At 51.9% G+C, this 21,385-nt stretch overlaps 2 protein-coding genes across 4 annotated transcripts in view; one reads left to right on the top strand and one right to left on the bottom strand.

Moving 5' to 3' along the window:
• The first annotated feature begins 292 nt into the window (after positions 1-292).
• ABCF1 (ATP binding cassette subfamily F member 1) lies at positions 293-13,057 on the top strand. Of its 2 annotated transcripts, none has more exons than XM_086369538.1 (25): positions 293-417; positions 4,064-4,110; positions 4,328-4,426; positions 4,588-4,714; positions 4,859-4,896; positions 4,982-5,092; positions 5,803-5,877; positions 5,956-6,072; positions 6,869-6,970; positions 7,204-7,326; positions 7,683-7,783; positions 7,884-7,969; positions 8,270-8,409; positions 8,495-8,643; positions 8,906-8,989; positions 9,135-9,259; positions 9,445-9,557; positions 9,680-9,851; positions 9,948-10,022; positions 10,136-10,206; positions 11,504-11,536; positions 11,619-11,787; positions 11,990-12,054; positions 12,142-12,214; positions 12,357-13,057. In XM_086369538.1, exons 1-25 carry the CDS (start codon positions 345-347, stop codon positions 12,521-12,523), a joined length of 2,535 nt encoding a protein of 844 aa, XP_086225664.1. In that variant the 5' UTR covers positions 293-344; the 3' UTR covers positions 12,524-13,057. The 2 variants fall into 2 exon arrangements, with proteins under 2 accessions (XP_086225664.1, XP_086225663.1); XM_086369537.1 differs by having other exon boundaries at positions 4,585-4,714.
• Positions 13,058-17,995: 4,938 nt separating this feature from the next.
• The window catches only part of PPP1R10 (protein phosphatase 1 regulatory subunit 10), a 37,873-nt gene continuing 34,483 nt past the window's right edge, over positions 17,996-21,385 (bottom strand). For both annotated transcript variants that reach the window (XM_086369536.1, XM_086369535.1), the window contains exons 15-20: positions 21,186-21,249; positions 20,888-21,082; positions 20,676-20,751; positions 20,359-20,472; positions 19,484-20,194; positions 17,996-19,227 (exon numbers count right to left, since the gene is read on the bottom strand). In XM_086369536.1, coding sequence (XP_086225662.1) covers positions 19,118-19,227; positions 19,484-20,194; positions 20,359-20,472; positions 20,676-20,751; positions 20,888-21,082; positions 21,186-21,249 — 1,270 coding nt within the window. In that variant the 3' untranslated portion in view covers positions 17,996-19,117. The remainder of the gene's footprint in view (positions 19,228-19,483; positions 20,195-20,358; positions 20,473-20,675; positions 20,752-20,887; positions 21,083-21,185; positions 21,250-21,385) is intronic.

Here is a 21,385-nt window from a genome sequence, read left to right as displayed (position 1 = left end):
CACTCTTTCATACTAGTTGGAAATGATTATGTTCTGTCACTTAGTCATGCGGCGTCGTAGAATCATTGGGGTTCCTCGACTGTCTTAAACCTGCTGTCGCGACCCGAGTTGGCGGGCACCAGCCACGCCCTGTCATAGCAGGCCACGCCCCCAGCAGGTCTCAGGCACGCCCACTACTGGACGGCGCGGCGGGCACGTGGGCCGTCCAGGGGCGGAGTCAACAGCCTAGAGAGCAAGTCTGGTTCCGGGCCCCACGCTAGAGAGCAAGTCTGGTTCCGGGCCCCACGCTACCGGAAGCGGAAATAGCACCCGGCGAAGCCAGAGTTACCATAACTGCCACCGCGATGCCGAAGGGGCCCAAGCAGCAGCCGCCGGAGCCCGAGTGGATCGGGGACGGAGAGACCACGAGCCCCACAGGTAAGGCTGGCAGGCAGAGGAGAAAGAAGGTAGAAAAGAGAAGAGAAAGAAATGTGCGCTGGGTCCTAGGAGAGGGTGGCGGGCGCGAGACTCACCGGGCCGTTCGGGGGGCTACTGCGCATGCGTGCAGTGGGGCCGGAAAGAGTTTGCCCTGGCAGGAGTGCTTTTGGGATGCCGGCGAAAAGAAAAGGTGTCTGGCTGTGAGGCACGAGCTTCAGTAACACCGCGCAAGAGACGGGGAAGAGCGTATGGGGGACTTCCCTTGGTGATCCATTGGTTAAGAATTGACCTGCCGATCCAGGAGGTGCGGGATCGCTGGTGAGGAAGCTAAGATTTCCACAAGCCTCCTGGCCAAAAAAGACAACACATAAAACAGAAGCATTATTGTAACAGATTCAGTAATGACTTTAAAGAGGGTCCGCGTTAAAAAAAAAAAAAACTTAAAAGATTATTCCAAGAAGAGGATATGGTAGGAAGAAGAGATGGGGGAAATGAGAAAAGCCCTGTTTTCTTCTCTTTTGGATATCTCGGCCACACCGTATTCCACAACCGGCAGGAATATATAAGCTGTGCCTCGACCTAGTCTTCCGTGCCAGCGCAACTCGCACTCACCTGGGGTCCCATCTGCTTCTCAAGAGAGGCTGATTCCTTCATGGAGTCGTGCCTAAGACAGCTTTCATAAGACACCTTTTTGACTCAAGTGGAGCAAGAAAGTAGATACTGGGTGTTGGAATGGAGGATTAAGTTTTACTTAAAAACAGCTAATGTTTGTTGAGCCACTTGTTTTTAATTATGCATTGTGCTTTGGAGAAGGGACAAAAAAATATGAAGACCTTCTCCCAGACTTGAAGGTACTTCAAGAGAGAGATAAGATGGATGGAAATAATTATAGTGGGTAAACAGTGACTAATTTTACAGAACTGGAGATGTAGGGATGAAAAGACTTGCCTATGGAGAAGGGACAAGTCTAGTGTAGGGGACAGAGCTTTAGTCAGGGAATGTGCTTGAGAATGCTGTGGGACTAGAGAAGACAGGGGCAACATATAGGCAGATAGGATGGGAGCGTCAGCAAAGCCTCCCAGGAATATGTGATAGCTGAGTTCATTCTCGAAGGATCATTATGAGTTAGCAAGGGGAAGAAGGTTCTAAGCAAGCAGAGGGTACAGTTAATGCAAAGATAGAGATGTAGTTGAGCCTGGCTGGTTCCCAGTATTGTACTGACTTATGTGATGGTATTGAAAAGATGTGCAAGACAAGATACTGAAAGGCTTTATACAGTATTCCAAGGAATTTAATCCTAAAGACGTTAAGAAGGAAGACCCATTGAAGTGCATAGAAATGATTGGAGTCAGGGAGACCATTTAGGAGGCTCTGGTAAAGATCCCTGTGAGAAGTGATAAGAGAGGAAGTCAGGGCATTGACTAGAGCTGGGAACCAACTAAGGGGAGAAGAATTAAGGCTGACATCACTTGAATAATTCCGTGGGTACTAGGCTCTTCATTGAAAGCTGTAATGGGCTATGGGTTGGAAGCAGGAAGAGGTAAGGTCAGCTATTGAATGCTAAACTGGAGATTTCTGAGATGGCAAGGAGTTTGTTCAGTGGCCATGGAGAGAGCGGTAGACTGGGAGTGAGGACACAGGTGTAGTTGAGCTGTTGGATCCGAGGAGTCCCCTAGAGAGTGTCTGGATTGAAGTGAAAAGAGGTCTAAGATGGGAACCCAAGAGAACGTCAACAATTAAGGGAAGACATGTAGGGAAGGAGGCTGAGGAGATGAGACTAAGAAAGGCGAGCAGCCAGAGAAACTAGAGGCAGACCATTAGGATCCCTGACGCTAAGTAACAACAGGAGAGAAGAATGAAAATGATGAGGGAATTAGCATGGAATGTTGCTGAGTAATCAAGCAAAATAAGGACTACAAAAAAACCCCCACAACAACAGCCCTTTTTGAATTGAACAACTAAGAGGATGGTGGCAGCTTTGACAAAAGTAGTGTTCATTAGAAAGTAAGTCAGATTGTGGTATATTCAAAAAGGAATGGAAGACGAGGGCGGGGGCTAGTGTGGACTGCACTTTTGAGACTCAGTGAAGACAAGAATAGAAACAGTAATTGGGTGGGGGGGAGTGTAAGTTTTCAGAAAGTGCCTCACTTGGCTTTGAAATGAAGAACCGCTTCAGTGGTGTCCTTACTAAAGGCAGGAGCCATTGTGGTGGGGTAAGACATGGAGGGTACAGAGTAGCTTTAGCCACACTTAGCCTTTTCCTGCTCCTGGGTGATAATACTTCTCACACTTGAACCAATGGTCAGGAGGCGTGGTTGTATTAGTCCGTGGAGAGAAATTAGTGTCTGAGTCACTTCTGAGTGTTGTCAGAGTGAGCTGATCGCATCATTCCGGCTTGTGTACTACAATGGGTCCTCCCTCTTAGTGGCTTTAGGATTAGAGTCCTCAGAATAGCATATATAGGAAGTCTTTCATTATTTCGCCACATCTTTTCAGTTCCATCACACTAGTCACCCCGTACAGGGATCAGATTTTGAAGTGTGTTCAGGGTGGAGGTCACTGATTAAGCAAAGACAGGCATAAAAGCATGCCTGGGAGTTACCAAGGAGCAGGGAAAAGCCAGTGTCCACAACATGAGTATGGATTAGGGAAAAAGGAGAAGAAATAGGATACGCCCTTCTCGTTTGTGAGGCCCTAAATTATAGGGCTTGACCTTCATTTTATCCACTTTTTGACACTGTAGATGCTCAGCATCTGAATAAATGATTGTTTTGGACTCGGTGGCATTCTGGTCTGAGAATACTTAATGTGGTAGATAGCAGAAGGCTTTGTTTTTGTTTGGGGATGGGGGAAATTAAGTGACTCCAGGAGTGCCTTTGGATAGAATCGAACAGCAGTAGGCGGTGGGATGGTTAGGGGTGAATGTGATGGTAGATAGGCCTAGGAGTAGAGAGAAATCACGAGGCTGCTGGCTGCCTCCCCGTCTTATGTTGGGAAGGAGTTAGACGTAACCCTCCATCTTCAGGGAAAAGGAAAGGAGATGGACAGAAAGGAGAGGCTGGGATTTGTCAGTGAACTTTTTTCAACTTCCCACTTTGCTCCCTGGGAACACGAGCTAAGCAGTGTCTCAGGTCACTCTGAGATGAAGGACCGATGCCCAGTTAAGCCTAACACAGCGCAGTTTGTGCCGGAAGTGCAAGCGGAGCAGGTTCGGCAGAGACCCAGGTGTTTGTTGACTTAGCAGATGGCTTTGTTTTCATGGTCTGCAGGTTCTAAAAATGACATATAATACTTTGTCCTACTTTTCTCCCCCATGGATGACTGGAGTGGGGAAAGGTCTTTCTCTCTCAGTATATCCTGAGTTATTCATGGTACCACTAGCTCAGCTAATTTTGCCACTTAATAACATTGGCATCATCTCTGAAAACTGTCTTACTTCCCACCTCTGCCATCACCTTGTGGATTCTCCTTTGCTGCCTCCCACTAGACCAGCCACGATTGTCTGTCTCATGGGACAGTGTCCAGGGAGGGAGCTAGAAAAACAGTGACTAGGGAGGGTAGAGTCCACTGAGGATTGGCAGGTGAGATCAGGGTGGCTTTGGAATTTGCACATCATCATTTACAACATCTGCTTTAACCCTTCTAGACAAAGTGGTGAAGAAAGGGAAGAAGGACAAGAAGACCAAAAAGACGGTGAGGCAGTGAGGGGTGAGGAGAGGGGACTGTGGTGTTTCCGAGCAGAAGGTGGCACTGTGAAGTCGGTGGGGGCAGGAGGGAGGGGAAGAGGTCTTGTCGGGAGAGGGAGCAAGGTGGGATGATGTGCATGGCAGGTCCCTGGGTACATGCGTGGTGGTGAAGGGCTTGATTGGTCTCTGAGCTGTGTTTACTTAGATCTTAACTCCTGTTGTAGTTCTTCGAGGAGCTGGCAGTAGAAGACAAACAGGCTGGGGAAGAAGAGAAAGTGCTCAAGGAGAAGGAGCAGCAGCAGCAACAGCAGCAGCAGCAGCAGGTACGGGTGTCAGCAGACCCACCACTCCCTGGAGGCATCTTCGGTCCGCCAGCCCCTCCACAGCCCACGCTAGTTCACTCAGCTGACGGGGAGCGCACTCTGGGGCAGAGATACAGCAGTGGCCCAGGCTTCATTCTCTCACCCTGTTTGGCTTTCAGCAGCAAAAAAAGAAGCGAGACACCCGAAAAGGGAGGCGGAAAAAGGATGTGGATGATGATGGAGAGGAGAAGGAGCTCATGGAGCGTCTTAAGAAGCTGTCAGTACCAGCCAGCGATGAGGAGGACGAGGGTAAATGCACTGAGGGGAGATGGGTACCTGGAACCCTTGAGTCAGGAAGAGTCAAGGGTTCATTCCTTGATCTTGGAGTTGGAGTAGATTGAGGGGTGGACATGGCCATTCTCTTTCCCAGCTCACCTCCCCTTGTCATTTCAGTACCTGCCCCAGTACCCCGAGGAGGGAAGAAAACCAAGGTAAGCCATCTGTCTCAGTGGTAGACAGAGACCCCAGGGGTGCAGCCTTGACCATCCTACTGACTTCTGCCCTTTCATTCTCCAGGGTGGTAATGTTTTTGCGGCCCTGATTCAGGATCAGAGTGAAGATGAGGAGGAGGAGGAGGAAAAACATCCTCCTAAGCCGGCCAAGCCAGAGAAGAATCGGATCAATAAGGTGATATGGCTCTGTCAAGTCCCTCCCACCCCATGTGGCACCTCTGGCTACAGTGTGGTGATTCCCTGACTTCTTTTCATGCTTTCAACTAGCTTTTCTAGGCCAGGCCAGTCTTGCTTATACTGTCAGCTTATCCTGTCAAAGTCAGCTTTTTTAAAAGTATTATCACTCCGAAATTTACAGTGATTCTGTTGCTTTCAAACTCAAAATCTAAACCAAAGACTTTGAAGTCTTTGCCCTTCCACCAGGACCCCCCTGCAGGATTGCTTGGGACTTGCCTTGTGTACCAGTCAGCCTCATCACGTTTTAATCCGGCCTGACTGTGTGCTGGAGCCTTTATTTTTTACCACTAAGCCACCAGAGAAGCCTGAAGCCTTTATTCTTTATGCTTTCTCTTCTTCCTAGAACACCTTCTCCAAGCCCACGACCACTCTCTGCTTTCAACATTTGCCCTCTGCAGGAAGCCCTCCAGTGTTAGGGCCATCCCATCTGCGTGGCTCATTTGTCTAACTTGCAGTCCCTCAGCTTTGCCATTATTCTCTTCTCGTCTCTTCACTGTCTGTCTCCCGCTGGAGGCCAGGTTTTTTCTGGGTCTCATTTTCTCCCTGGCAGACTTAGTACAGTTAACTGCTACTCCTGGACTACCTAGAAATTCTTGTCAAGCTATAGTATAGCAGATTAATTTGTGTGTCTGTGTGTGTCTTTTCCAGGCTGTATCTCAGGAACAACAGCCAGGGTTGAAGGGCAAAAAGACAAAGGAGGAGAAATCAAAGGGGAAGGCCAAGGTGAGGGAACACTGGTGGGAGGTGGGCTGGTCTCAAGAATCAGAGCATTACATCTGACCTGCTGGATTTCCCCTGTAGCCTCAAAATAAATTTGCTGCTCTGGAGAGTGAAGAGGAGGAGGAGGATGAAGAGGAAGTAACAAAAGAAAAGGAACCGCCCAAGCAAGGGAAGGAGAAGGCCAAGAAGGCAGAGCAGGTGTGTGTTTCGGTGCTGGGGGGAGGTGGGCTGAGGGGCTCAGGCTTGGTGGCCCTTGGGCCAGGGGCAGGACGTGAGCTGTGACCTGGGGCGCTCTTACTCCCCAGAGCAGAGGTTGGCAAACTTCTGTAAAGGACTTCCTAGTAAACACTTTGGACTTACCACATACAATCTCTGATACATATTTTTCTTTTCTGTTTTTGGAAAGACTCTTCAAAAATGTAAAAGCCATTCTTAGTTCAAGTGCCCTAATTTGCACCTCTTGATCCAGAAGAGGAAGGGACACAGCTGGCACCCTCAGCCCAGGTTCTGGCTCTGCCACTCCCTGTGTGATCTTGAGTACGTCTTGCCACCTCTTCAGGCCTCACTCTTCTCATCTGTGTCGAGTGACCTCTGAGCTCCCCTGTACCGCCAGCACCTGCTAGTTCTCATTCTGTTGGCTCTGCACAGGGCTTCTGGACCTCTGCTTTGCATGTTTACCTGCAGAGAAACTCGTCTGATACATGAGGAAGAGAACCTGTTCCTTTTGTTTTGCCTTCAGTTACAGTGTATTGACAGTTACATAGGTACAGGTACATACACACCTTTACACTTCATGTATACATACGCAGGTACCTTCCTGGTGGCACAGATGGATACAGGGCTACAAGGAAACCAGAGTGGGTATGAGAATGTGAGCACCGCCAAGATATTTCAGGATTCTGGGAGAGAGACAGAGCTGACCGTGGAGCTGGCAGTGGATGACGTGAAGTTCTCAAAGGGCTCCCTTGTTTTTACCATCGCCTGGTTCTCACAGGGCTCAGAGGAAGGAGAAGAGGAGGAGGAAGAAGGGGAGTCCAAAGCTGATGACCCCTATGCTCACCTTAGCAAGAAGGAGAAGAAGAAACTCAAGAAACAAGTAAGACCTTGGGTTCTTAGCAGTCAAAGGCGGGAGAAGTTTTTGTTTTAATGTTTCAAGTAGGGGACATGTGAAGGGAGAGCTTTGGGTGCTGGGTTGAATGCAACAGCTGGAGTAAGGAAACAGTTGTTCTGTGAGCACAGTGTCATGGTGTCTGGTGACATGGGTCTGTGTTGTGGCAACGGGAAAGTGGCAGGCAATGGCCTCAAATGTGATCTTTCCTTCCTTCTCAGATGGAGTATGAGCGCCAGGTGGCTTCGTTAAAAGCAGCCAATGCTGCTGAAAATGACTTCTCTGTGTCACAAGCAGAGGTGTCTTCCCGCCAGGCCATGCTAGAAAATGCCTCTGACATCAAGGTAAGGTGCGAAAGGGCCCCTCCTACCAGCTCAGCCAGAGACCTGCCACTTCTCCCCTTCCCTTGAGAGGCCACGGTGACTGAGGAAGTGGGTAGGAGGAGGAGGTCCACTGGGAAGAAAGCTGGGAGGTATTCTCCACATCTTGAATTCTCCCAGCCTGTGCAAGAAGTTAGAAGAACCAGCATAGGAGTCCAGCTTTGGAGGGAAGCAGGTTGGGACAGGCTGGTCACGCTTAGGGTGTGGACTCTGATTAGAGGCAGTGAATGGGGAGGGGGCTTCCCTGCAGAGAAAAAGGTGCAGCTGCTAGACGTACGGAAGGGAGTTCTCTTGTACTCACTCTTTGCTGACCATCGCAGCTGGAGAAGTTCAGCATCTCGGCCCACGGCAAGGAGCTGTTCGTCAATGCAGACCTGTACATCGTCGCCGGCCGCCGCTACGGGCTGGTGGGACCCAATGGGTGAGGAGAGGAGGGGCTGGAGCTGTGAGAGAGGAGGGGCCAGAGGGAGAAGAGACTTGTTCTGGGAGGCGGCCTGGTCCTCAAAGCTCTCATTCCCCAGCAAGGGCAAGACCACTCTCCTCAAGCACATCGCCAACCGAGCCCTGAGCATCCCTCCCAACATCGACGTGCTGCTGTGCGAGCAGGGTGAGGCTGCTAGTGGCAGAGGAGCTGGTGGCGAGGGGGAAACTCAGGGGCTTGCGAGGGGCTGCCACTGGGGTATGTGAGCCAGCCAAGAACAGAAGAGCCCGTGGTTGTGAAGTTGGAGGGGTTATGTTGGGAGACTGGGGACTGGGAAACGGGTGCCACAGAAGTGGGGGGTGCGGTGAGAGGCTGGAACAAGTGCCGAGAGCTGGGCAGGGTCAGGCAGTCCAGAAACGGAGCTGCAGGGAAGAGGGGGTGGGAGCCTTGCCCCTGGGTGCACCCTGACTGCTCCCCGGCCCCCAGAGGTGGTAGCTGACGAGACGCCAGCCGTGCAGGCTGTCCTTCGAGCGGACACCAAGCGCTTGAAGCTGCTGGAAGAGGAGCGGCGGCTTCAGGGACAGCTGGAGCAGGGCGACGACACGGCTGCTGAGAGGCTCGAGAAGGTAGAGGAGATGGCGCAGGGGACACGGGCTAAGACTGGGGGCTCCCGGGACCCCCCAACATGTGTCCTCTTCTCCCTCCTCCCAGGTGTACGAGGAATTGCGGGCCACCGGGGCGGCAGCTGCAGAGGCCAAAGCCCGCCGGATCCTGGCTGGCCTGGGCTTTGACCCTGAGATGCAAAATCGACCCACACAGAAGTTCTCGGGGGGCTGGCGCATGCGTGTCTCCTTGGCCAGGTGGGCTCCCACCCCCTGCCCTCCCGGCCTCTGCCCACACTTCCGTTCTTGCTGTCTTCTTCCTCCCGTACTGTCTGACTTGTCAGATTCGGGGGGCTTCTCTCCCTGTCTTGGGGTGTGTTCTCATCTGTCTCAGGAACTCTTAGGAGAGATTGGGAAGGAGTGTTCATGGTCTCAGGCTCCACTTAGCAGAGGCTTCTGTGGGTTGTCTGAGCAAGGGTCTTCCTCCCACTGACCCTGCCTTCTGCCGCCCACCCTCTAGGGCACTGTTCATGGAGCCCACGCTGCTGATGTTGGACGAGCCCACCAACCACCTGGACCTCAACGCTGTCATCTGGCTCAACAAGTGAGTGGCTCTGGATTATAGGTTTGTATCGCTGGTCTCCACTCTGCCCCTGACAGCTCTCACCCCAGCCTTTCTCTTTCACTTCCTGCCCCTGTCTGCACTCTAACCTGGAGATTGTGACATTTCCACACTCTTTAAAACCCAGCTACCTCCAGGGCTGGCGGAAGACGCTGCTCATCGTCTCCCACGACCAGGGCTTCCTGGATGACGTGTGTACTGACATCATCCATCTTGACGCCCAGCGGCTTCACTACTACAGGGGCAATTACAGTACGTGGGACGTTCGAGGGCGAGGAAAGGGATAGTTCCTGGAGAAGGGCCTGGGAGGGAGGGACACAGGGATGCGGTGATAATTCTGAGTATTTCAGAATTCTGGACATGACCCCTGCCCCCCCCTTCCCCATCCTGCTGGGGACAGGGACAAGCATTGATGACCCCCCGTCCCCTTGCCCCAGTGACCTTCAAGAAGATGTACCAGCAAAAGCAGAAGGAACTGCTGAAGCAATATGAGAAGCAGGAGAAAAAGCTGAAGGAGCTAAAGGCGGGTGGCAAGTCCACTAAGCAGGCGGTGAGCGCTGGCTCTTCCTGGGCAGGGATCTTCTCAGGAAAAGGAGGGGGGCTCGGACCCTGCCTGCCATTCAAGGCCTCCCGTCCAAGGCTTGGATGTCTCCCTTTTCCCGTCCTGCTCAGGAGAAGCAAACCAAGGAAGCCTTGACTCGAAAGCAGCAGAAGTGCCGGCGGAAAAACCAGGATGAGGAGTCGCAGGAGGCCCCCGAGCTGCTGAAGCGCCCCAAGGAGTACACCGTGCGCTTCACGTTCCCCGACCCGCCGCCGCTCAGCCCTCCGGTGCTGGGCCTGCACGGTGAGCGGCCTCAGTCCTGCCTCACCGCCCCGCCAGGGCTCTCGGGTGCCCTCGGGGGACTCTGAAGAGAAAGTGCTGCTTTTCTTGCCTTCTCAGGTGTGACCTTTGGCTATGAGGGGCAGAAACCACTCTTTAAGAATCTGGATTTTGGCATTGACATGGACTCAAGGAGTGAGTTGGGGGGAGGCTCGGTGCAGGGTTTGGGGTGGGACTCGGGCTGTGGAGCAGGAGCCCCGGGGAGTTTCTGGGGACCTCCCCTCTGACCTCTGTTTTCCCTCTGGCAGTCTGCATCGTGGGCCCTAACGGCGTGGGGAAGAGCACCCTGCTGCTGCTGCTGACAGGCAAGCTGACGCCGGTGAGTCCAGGAGTCAGGGAGGGGCGTGGTGACGGGCGAGCAGAGGCATGAGCACACGGCTATCCCTGGAGGCTCCAATGGGGGAGCCCTCTCTTCTATGGAGAGTTAAATACAGAACTTGTCATGGATGGTTCTTTTCCTTAAGAGGTGCTATAGAGGAGGACAGTTTAGATCAGTCAGGGAGACAGACCTGGAGAAGTGGGCCCAGATGAAGGGCATGCCTCCCCCATCCCGCTTGTGTGTTCTGGTTATATAATCGTTAGAAATTGTGTGAACCAGGGAATTCCTGGCAGTCCAGTAGTTAGGACTCAGGGCTTTTACTGGCATGAGCCCGGGTTAGATCCCTGATCAGGGAACTAAGCAAGGGACAGATGAAAAACAAATTGCATAAGCCGCAGAAAAATCTAGAGATAACCCGTATTAATTTTAATGGATCGTTTTCCTTTTTTTTCCTTACAAGCATATATGTAATTATTTTTCTTAACAAAAGTGGGTTATTCTGTGAATTGTTTTGTAGCTACCTTTTTTCAGATAATGTATTTTAAGCATTTTTTTGTGCCTGTAATCTTACATGCATTTTTCTCATGGATCTGTTATAATTTGTTTCACATCTGTCGTTTAGAACATTTCTGGTTTTTCACTGAAGGACAGTACTATAGTAAAGAGTCTTACTATACTTGTTCATGAATTTAGTTTTTCCTTAAGGTAAATTCCCTAGAATTGCTTTGGGGACTTTTGCGGTATATGTAGTGCTGCTGCTGCTAAGTCGCTTCAGTCGTGTCCAGCTCTGTGCAACCCCATTGACAGCAGCCCACCAGGCTTCCCCGCCCCTGGGATTCTCCAGGCAAGAACACTGGAGTGGGTTGCCATTTCCTTCTCCAATATGTAGTGCTAGGTGGTTGTAACCATCTGTCTGCCCTCCAGGCAAGTGTGGAGAAGGCACATTGCCTCACACCCACAGAGTAGATCTTTAGAAAGGTGTCCTAGATCCTCGCGCAAACTCATTGCCATCTGAGGTGGAACCCTGAAAAATTCTGGCTGGAAGGCGGGGACAGGGTTTTTCTGCTCGTGGTCAGCCTGCTCCTGGTTCTGAATCTCCACTTACCTCCTCGCTTTTCCTCTTGCCTCTGATTTCCTGGCCTGCCGTGGTCCTGTCAGGGACACACCTGTATTATCTTGCTTGGCCTGGCTCATTCCCGGCCCCGTTCTGGTGTTCATTTCCCTTCAGAGTTGGGAGGTGGAGCTGTGGCTCCTCTCCACCCCGCTTACTCCGCCCCACCTTGCTTTTTCCTTGCAGACTCGGGGTGAAATGAGGAAGAACCACCGGCTGGTAAGTGGCTTTGGGAATCAGGTAGTCAGAGGCCCAGAGGAAGTCTGACTTTCATTGACCACCCTCCTCTCCTCTCGGGCAGAAAATTGGCTTCTTCAACCAGCAGTATGCAGAGCAGCTGCGCATGGAGGAGACGCCCACCGAGTACCTGCAGCGGGGCTTCAACCTGCCCTACCAGGATGCGCGAAAGTGTCTGGGCCGCTTCGGCCTGGAGAGCCACGCCCACACCATCCAGATCTGCAAGCTCTCTGGTACTGGGGCCCGAGCAGGCGTCCCCCTCCTCAAAATTCCCTCCCGCACACTGTCCCTCGAGGTGGGAGGGAAGAGGAACCGGGACTCAGGGGACCTCAGCATGCGCGCATGCACTTGTATGCACACGCAGGCGTTCAGGGCTCACCTGCAGACATGTCAGGTGGTGGAAGGTGCAGTGGTTCTCCTTCCCCTTTGCTCCAGGTGGACAGAAAGCCCGAGTTGTGTTTGCAGAGCTGGCCTGTCGGGAGCCCGATGTCCTCATCTTGGTGAGTGAATGGGGCTGCGGGGCGGGGCTGACACCAGGAAAGGTAGGGGTCGTTAACACTTGGTTTCGGTATGCCTCCTCCCCATAGGACGAGCCCACCAATAACCTGGACATCGAGTCTATCGACGCTCTAGGGGAGGCCATCAACGAATACAAGGGTGGTGAGTCAGCTCGGGCCTGCCCTCCTCCTGCCCCGCTTGGGGATGGGACTGTAGGTGTCCTGGGGCTGGGCACCCTCCTCGCAGGTTTTGATTCCCCTCTTCCTTTCTGCCTGTCCTCCATTCTCGCTGTCTTGCCTCGAAGCTGTGATCGTCGTCAGCCACGATGCCCGACTCATCACAGAAACCAACTGCCAGCTGTGGGTGGTGGAGGAGCAGAGTGTTAGCCAGATTGACGGTGACTTCGAAGACTACAAGCGGGAGGTGTTGGAGGCCCTGGGAGAAGTCATGGTCAGCCGGCCCCGAGAGTGAGCTTTCCTTCCTGGACATCCCCTGTCTCCTCTCCACTCGGAAGCTTGCTCTGGTCTGCAGCCGGAGTGGCAGCTGCTCGGGCGTGTGAAAGTGGAGTGTGGTCTTGATGTGACCAGGATATTTGATTGCTTCTTTTTCTCTGAATGACTCGTCCGTTCTGCTTCTCTTGAGATAACTGAGTGGTCCTTGTCCTTGAAGTCCCTCTGTACAGGCAGAGGTGACATTTGTCATCATGGGGTTCCATCCAGCCAGCTCACGCAGCCAGTTGTCTGAGCCTCTGTCCTCACCGGGAAGCCTGCCTCTGGGCCGCCCCAAGCTTCGGGTGCAGCTGCCGTGTGGTCTGAGTGGTGCTGCACTCCTCCGGTGGATTCAGTGCTGACCTAACGGATACCAACAGCTGCTGCTGCTCCTGCCACCCAGGATCTGGTGCCTGCAGTATCTGGTCTGATGGGGGACTTGGGGACAGGAAAGGAATGCTGCTGAACTTGAATCACCCTTTACAAGGGGAAGAAATAAAGGAAAGGAGTTGCCGCCGCCTTGTTGCTGTTTGGAGATTCGTGAGAGCTGGAACTCTTGTGAATCTTGATTTGCTGTGTCCGCTTTTCTAGCAGTGGGTGGCAGCCTGTCTTCCCCACTGGTGCAGGCGGGTGTCACTTGCAGTCTTACCTCACTTTAGGTAGTGCTCGCTGTTTGAGGAGCCTCTCCCTTCCCCCAGCCCTTCAAATGAGTGCTAGGGAAAGGGAGTCCTCCCTTCTAGCTAGGACTAGGACACTCGGGTTTCTCACTATCCAAGCTCCACCCCGGGGTCAGGGACCAGAGTGTCTGTCCCCACAGACACTGTGTAGCACTGTGGGGTATACGGGAAGGGCGCAGACGTGGTCTGCCTTCGTGCATAATCTAGACAGAGAAGACTTAGAAGATGTGAGTGTACAGCGTTGATACAGGTAATTGCCAAATGTGCAGAGTTGTAGATTCTAAGTGGCCTTGAGCTCATAGATGAGAAAGGTTACTCAGAACTTGGTTTTGTGGCAGGATCACTTGAGGGAGGACCTTGAGAAATAGTAAGGCTTTTAACCATGAGCAGGGAGCCATTTTTGAAATGTAGGAAAAAGAGCGGATCTAAGGAAGAAAGAACTGTTTTGGGAGTTAATGAAGAACATGGCTCGTGTGGCCACTTTTTTTATTAGTGTTAGATTGGAGAGATGGGTTTGGAAAGTAAAACCCAAGTGGTTGGTTGGTGATCATTTCAGTGAGTGATGGGTGAGGTGGACTATATAGACTTACAGCACAGGCCCCAGAAACTTCCTAGTGCGGATGAGGTAATACATCCTGAATTAGGATGTGAGAGGGGTGGAAAGGACGGACAGATGGATAGAGCCAGGTGTGTAAATTGCAGAGAAAACAGGTGCATCCAATTCTCAGGGGAACGTGAAGAACCATCTCAGGGCTTCCTGAGGTGGGATGTCTTAACTTTGGGAAGTTACATTCTGGCCGGAAATACTACTGGACTGCAGTTACAAGGTTTATACTGAAAGTTAAGATTTGGTATGAAGATAGTCACAGAGCTAGTACCATCAGGTATGTGTCCAGCCAGATTAGAAAGGATCTTGGAATTCGAGGGAAAAAAAATCAAGGTCTTATGCCAAGTAAGATGTTACATGTTAAAGTAGTCTCCATAGTAAGGTCCTTTGTAAAACAATGAGAACAGACTTCAAGTCCATGACTAACGGAGTGACCTTGAACTTAGCTTCTTCGTACCTGTTTCCTCATTTGTGACATGAAGGTGATAAAAAGTACATACCTCACAAGGTTATTAAGATTTTAGATAAGTATTTATAAAGTGTTTTTTTTTTTTAGTTACATGTATTTCATGCACAACTTAACACTTTGCACTTCAGTTGTTCAGTAGTATAGATGAGATGATATATAAAACAGAGGAATGTTATAAGATGAACACCAGAATTTTGCATTTCAAGTATTTGATGCTAATTTCACTACAAATACTTCAGATACTGAAAGTAACTTCCATCCACAGGCAGAAGTTTTGTTTCCTCAATATATGTACTGTTGTAATGCACCTAAATCTGGACAAAAGAATGCGCTTCTCCAGAAAGGGGAGCCTAATACAGTACAGTGTATGGCTAACCCAAAGCCTGAAAAATGAAATTTCATTAACAAAATTAAATGTTTGTATTCATGACAGTCTTTGTCACCTACAAATCAGGCACCAATGTGGTTCATAATGAGCACTTTGGAATGGTTCAAAAAATTCCTGATTATTCTGCACACCTTCCCAATGAGGAAACAGAGACCCTGAGCTGCCCCTGGCCACCCAGCCTGGAGGAGACTGTTCCTGCGACGGCAGCCCTTGTTTTCTGACCCCAGCACCCTGGGCATTCTCCCTGGGCTGTAGGATGTGGACAGATCCTCACTATTTCTCAAGGTCCTCCCTTACGTGATCCTGCCAAATCATCAGATTCTAGGTAATCTTTCTCTCTTCTGAGCTCAAGGCAACTTAGAATCTACAACGCCACACGTTTGGCAGTGTGGACAAGGTGACCGAAGGATGAGTCCTCAGGGGGCACAAGAGCCAGGACAGGTGTTTTAGGGAAGACTGTCACGTCAGCAATACAGTGGGAAAGGGGAACGCCAGGGAGGAGCACCATGGCCATGAGCGCCGTGGCCGTGCAGAACTCAGAGGAGGCCTGGGTACGTGAGAAGTGGCCCTTGTGAGGCCAGTGCTGATGCAGCAGCTCAGATGCTTGAACTAGCTGCTCTAGGACCATGGTTCTCAACGTGTCCTAGACCAGCAGCAGCAGCAGCACCCAGAGTTTGCTAGAAATGCAAAGATAGGGTTGACACAGAGGTCAGAAGTTACAAGGTTATTTGGGGGGTGGGGGTGGAAACGGAATAAGAAGGAAGAAGAGGTCAGTTGGAACAGGAGAGCTGTGCCTGCAAGGCTTGGTGAAGAAGCAGAAATGGGCACAGTAGCGCCTTTGGAGTTTGTCACAGGAAATGGTGTTAGAGTGGAAGGTAGGGTCGCCTTTAGTGTGAGTGATAAGGGAAGACTTCTCAGGAAGTAACACTAAAGACAAGGCCTGTAGGTGGACAAGGAACCAACTAGATGGATAAGAAAGAGCCTTCATGGAAGGGACCAGAATGTGCAATGGCTCAGAAGCTGGAAAGAGCTGGTCCTGGAAGATGGCTTGAGCTTAGAGCTTGAGCAGCAGCTAGGACACATGAGGCCTTACACACCTTGATAGGGAGTTAGGATATGGTTCTAGGAGCATTAGAAGGCCATCGGAGTGTATGCAGGAGTGTGAATTTTCACAAAATTGTTCTGGCTGCTGGGTAGAGTGGTGGGTGGGGGGTGATAGGGAGAGGAGATGCCAGGAGTGCTGTTAGATATTCCTTTGGGCAGGAGAAGATACCCTCCCTCTTCTAAGAAAGGAAGGGAGATAACGTGAATGCAGATATTTTCAGGTGAAGAGAAGAAGCGGTGCTCACTTGGCATGGGGCTGACTTTCTCAGAGGATTTGGTACCAGAGAGTCAGTAGGAGTTAGGAAGTTTGCCAGCCAGCTGTGAATGTTGAATCAGTGCTAGTAATTTGTACTAGGCCAAGATGGTAGGATTTCATGATTTTTCAACATTAGGTGTACTGCCTGGGAGCAGGAATGGGAGGAAGAATAATGGTGATTCAGAATTGGAGATGGAACCAGTGTGCTTAGGGAAGGGTTGACAGAGGAGTCAAAAGTTAAAAGGTAATTTTGGGGCTGGGGGTGGAAATGGAATAAGAGGAGGAACAGACCACCTGAAACAAGGAGAGATGTGTCTGCAGGGCTTCACTTCAGTCGTGCAGTCGTGTCCGACTGCGACCCCATGAACTGCAGCACGCCAGGCCTCCCTGTCCATCACCAACTCCCGGAGTTCACTCAAACTCACGTCCATCGAGTCGGTGATGCCATCCAAGCATCTTATCCTCTGTCGTCCCCTTCTCCTGCCCTCAATCTTTCCCAGCATCAGGGTCTTTTCAAATGAGTCAGCAAGGCTCAGAGAAACAGAAATGGGTACGTGGGTACAGTGACATGGACCAGATGCTCAAGCTCTCTCCCTGCCTTAAAAAAGGAAACTCTCAAGTGACAGGTTATTTTGGATTTTCATGGAGAATTTGCAAGAAAAATAGCTGAATTTAGTTTTAAAATAGAAAAAAAGGAGTTCTCTTAAAAGGTTTTTGTGGCCTGTTGCAGGAGATGGAAGAAGGGGAGAAGCAGGCAGTCGATGGAACCAGAAGCACAAGAATTTTAAACTTTTTTTCACTTGAGCTGTGTACTTAGTTATTTCTTAGCGTGGCCCTTGTATTATGTCTTCTCAGGTCCTCTCCCAGTGCACAGAGCAATAGGATGACTGAACACTCTCCCAAGAAGGGGCAAAAGGATAAAATAAGCCAGTGCAGGTGGCACGTGTGACGTTTAGGGAATTGCTGTCCTCTTGTGGCCAATCCTGGAAACAACAGCCAAGAAACTTGTGTTCTAGGGCTGTGTCCTTTTAGTGTTTTCCAGATCAGCAATCAGCAACACTTGGGAATATGTTAGAACTGTAGAATCTTGGAATTCATCCCAGACATACTGAATCAGAAAATTTGCTGAACCCCATTCCCAATTCCAATGATGCTGAAAGGTTGGAAACCACTGTTCTCAACCTATAGCCCCAAATCCCCACCCTCCTTTTCCCTCTCCCTGCAAAATGTAATCTAATATAGAATAGCAGAACTTCCTATTTAAAGTTAATCCTCCTCATGCCTCCTGTCTCCCTAGGAGTGTTTTTGTTTTTTTTTTAATATACTTTTTTTCTTCTTGGCAGCACAGCGCAGCTTGCACGATCTTAGTTCCCCAACCAGAGATCAAACCCAGGTCTCAGCAGTCAAACTACTGAATCCTAACCACTGGACCACCAGGGAATTACCATCCCTGGGAATCTTACTCCATCAGTTACGCCCTCAATACCTAGCCTTAAGATCTAAAAATAACTCAGTCTACACCTAGCAGCAGGCCTGTTTCCCTCTACACTGCAGAGCTGCGGGAGTAAGCTGTCTACACTCTAAAATTTTTCCACTGGAGCTGCTCGTCTTGCAAGAATCCACCTGTTTTTCCTTCCTTCCCTCCCTAGGAACTGCTCTTGGATTTTTCCTTCTTCACTTTTATCCCTCCCCTAAGCTAGTCACAGGGCTCTTAGAATCAACTAGACTCAACATGCCTGTACCTCCCGCAGTGGGTGATCTGTGAGCTCTGCCCTCCCCAACGCTGAACTGCACGCCACCTACCCTGTACCCTGTGTGGTATTTATAGTCAAAGCACTCCTTCACCCGTGTTTCACTTACCAAAAACAAAGGACTGAAAACCACTCCAGAGGTACTGATGAACCTTTGACCACAGCTAATAATGGTTTCTAACAGAGTCCAAACACACCGGAGGTTAAATACTTCTCTTTCCACTGTTTATTATTAATGTACAAAATATACAAAACCAAAAGAAAAAGAAAATACTCATCCTCAAATCCATTGTGGCTCTAACCCAAGACCCTGCACAAAACCTAACCAATCCACTGTTTTCATAGAAAACAACTGATGCTGAGACGGGTGAAGGAGAGGACTGGGAGAGGGCAGGTCATCTTATCGAATCCACCCAGGAAGGCACCTGGTGGGGATTCAGAGGTGGCTGACAGGGCAAGGGAGCTGGAGGCCTCACACCTACGAGGTTCCAGGTGGGGACCAGGAGCACGCTCACTCCCAGAGGCAGTGCATGTAGTGTGACTGTCAGGCCCAGCATGCCAGGCTTCAGTTGATGAAAAGCTGGTCTCACTGTTTTACAGTTTCCAGAAAGAGCTGTAGGCAAGGGTGGACCACCACCATGGCCTCACCTCTGCCAGCTACAACTTTCACGGGCTGCAGGTGTGATCTGCCATCACTGAACCTAGCACACTCAAGGCGCAAAACTTGAGTGTCCTTGAAGGTTGCAAAAGTCTCACTTGAGAAAGGACTCAATGTAAAAAGCCTGTGTTCGGGGAGGGGTGGGGACGATGTGTTCCAGAACTCAAATCCAGCCTGATTGAGCCCTCTCAGTGCAGTGGGGTACACGGTACCCCTTTACATCCCCACCCATGGGGAAATGAACGTGGCTGGGAGGATTTCATAAGTGCAGCTGATCCCACGTCAGAGTTCCTTGTGCATGTCGAAGACCCACAGCAGGAGAGCAGAGGTGTTCTCCAGGATAACCAGCTCTAGGTTCTCAGGCGTGAAGGGCAATACTGGAAAGGGGCTTGGGATACAGGGCAAAACTCCTCAAAGAGTGAAGCCAACTGGGTCTCCTCTTCAGCAGTCCAGGGTACAGAATGTGTCCAGTCTCTCTCCTCCCCAGACTGGAGGAAAATATGTACATTGATGCGCACCAGTGATCAGAAAACCCCCAGAACCCAGGCGTGTGGGCACTGAGGGGCCGGCTCCTCATCAGCTGGGGGAAGGGGAAATGGGCCTCACAGAAGCCATAAGAGAGTGGAAGGAGCAAGGCTGCAGTCCACAGGGCGGGGCGGGCGGGGGCCTAGGGCAGGGGCGGCCCGTTGACGCCCGGGTGGTAGAAGGCACAGTTGTTCTCGTAGCGGCAGTTGCCCTTCATCATGAAATGCCGACACACGGGGCGGTTCGACATGTCTGTGGGGATGAGGATGGGGTCGTTAGACAGGAAGGCTCAGAGGCCAGTGCCACTCACCCCCCCAGTCCAAGGCATCCTGAGCGCCGTCTTTCAGAGACCTAGTCTTGGGGGCCTGGGAGAAAGGCAAAAGGGGATGCTGGGAACTGGGACTGAGGTGACCTCATGTCCTGCCTGACATACCCCCAGTAGTGAGGCCTCCCAGAAACTTGTACGGGACACCAAGAGCTGTATGTGGGGGACAGGGAGCAAACTCACCTCCTCCGTGGCTGTGGCCGCCATCATGCCCTCGGTGGCCCCCTCCTCCATGGCCAGGGCCATCATGGCCACGGTGCTCGTGAGGGGGTGGCCCTCGGTGGTCGTGGCCTCGGTGACCAGGGACATCATGAGGCCGGTGGCCATGGGGTCCCCCGTGTCCAGGGCCTTCATGGGGCCGATGGCCACCACCAGCACCCATTCCTCCACCAGGGCCTTCATGGGGGCGATGTCCACTGCCTCCACCCATACCACCGCCGGGGCCTTCGTGGGGGCGGTGCCCCCCACCCATGCTACCACCAGGGCCTTCGTGGGGGCGATGCCCACCACCCATGCCACTGCCAGGGCCTTCATGGGGACGATGTCCGCTGCCACTGTTCATGCCACCACCAGGGCCTTCGTGGGGACGATGTCCACCGCCGCCAACCATGCCCCCACCAGGGCCCCCTCGTCCATTTGGGGGTCCGCCTCCAGAGCGACCTCCTCTGGCCCCCCGGAATGGAGGAGGAGGAGGGGGAGGTTCATTTCCTCCTCGGCCACCGCGGCCTCTATGGTATGGCCCAGGGCCAGGTCCTGGCCCGCCCCGCATCGGGCCACCCCGCATAGGGTCACCCGGGCCATCCCAGAAGGGGTCACCCCCCCGGGGCGGGGGTGGAGGACCCAGGAGACGTGGACCCACCGGCCCACCAGGGCCCCCAGGGCCTCCATGGGGACCTGTTAGGAGGGGAAAAAAAGGGAGAGACAAGGTCAGCTACCTGAATTATACCTAGGGACCACCATCTCCCAACCTAAACCACCCCCAGGTCTAGTCAACCCTGCGCTGTTACCAGGCCCAATCCAGCAGACAAGCCCCTTCTAACCGCTTGCTCTCCACCTACCTGGCATAGGCCCCCCAGGTCCAGGGGGGAAGTGCTGCATGCCCTTGGGGCCCCCAGGACCTCCAGGTGGGAAACCATTGGCTATCGGACCAGGGCCTAAGAGTCCATGTGGCACTGTTGAATAAGGAGTGAAGCAGTCAGCAAGAGAATTCGAGAAGAGCGGCATGATGTCCTCCCGCTTAGGCACGTCCAGCCAGCCCTTCCCACCAACCTGGCATAGTGCCACTCTCTATCCAGTCTTCCCCTCAACACCCGAGCTCCCCCAAGTCCACTGCCGGTCCCCTCGCCCAGGCCCAGGGGCTGGCCCTGAGCATTACCCAGCATCTGCTTGATCTTGTCTGAATAGTCTGCTTGCTTCAGCAGTTCTTCTGAGGGGTGACTGTTGGGGCTACCCTGTAAGGCAAGGACATTGAGGACAAGGTCAACAGAGAAGAAGGGTAATACCCTGAGGCGCAAGCAGATGGGGAGGCGAGCAGAAGGGGAGTGAAGAGCAAGGGAGGCAGGAGAGGGGCAGGAGAGAGGCTCGTACCATGATGGAGGTGAGGATCTCCTGCACGTTGATGCCCCCTCCTCCAGGACCCTGCGGGCTCTTCCCGGCGCCCATGCTCCCCATAAGATTAGCCAGAACGGGAGGCAACTTGGAACCACCTGCTCCATCAGGTGACCCACCGGCTCCCCCAGGTTCCAGGGTCTCAACATATGGGGTCTCATCCATGGAACATTCCTGGAAGAACAAGTGGACAATCGGGACCAACAAAGAATGAAGAGACTGTCTCACATGAAAGAGGCATTAACAATCACAACCTCCATCAGCATGCAATACTCACCTCATCTAGGGGGATGAGCTTTGGAGGGATAGGCTCATAGGGCTCAGGATCCGGCTCATGAGGGCTGTCAGGAATGCCGCAGGCGATAGAAAAAAGTAAAAGAATGACAGTCAAATTATTTACTCAGGCCCTCCACTTTCTTCCTAACCCCCACCCCCTTCTGATTACCTCAAGGGCTCAATACCTCAGGGAGCAACCCC

This window comes from Bos grunniens, chromosome 23 (assembly GCF_055505025.1).
Source record: "Bos grunniens cultivar Pamir isolate PY7600 chromosome 23, Bosgru_T2T1.0, whole genome shotgun sequence".
Taxonomy (NCBI): Eukaryota; Metazoa; Chordata; class Mammalia; order Artiodactyla; family Bovidae; genus Bos; species Bos grunniens.
Note: the sequence above shows the minus strand (reverse complement) of the source record. Positions and strands in the feature narration are given on the sequence as shown.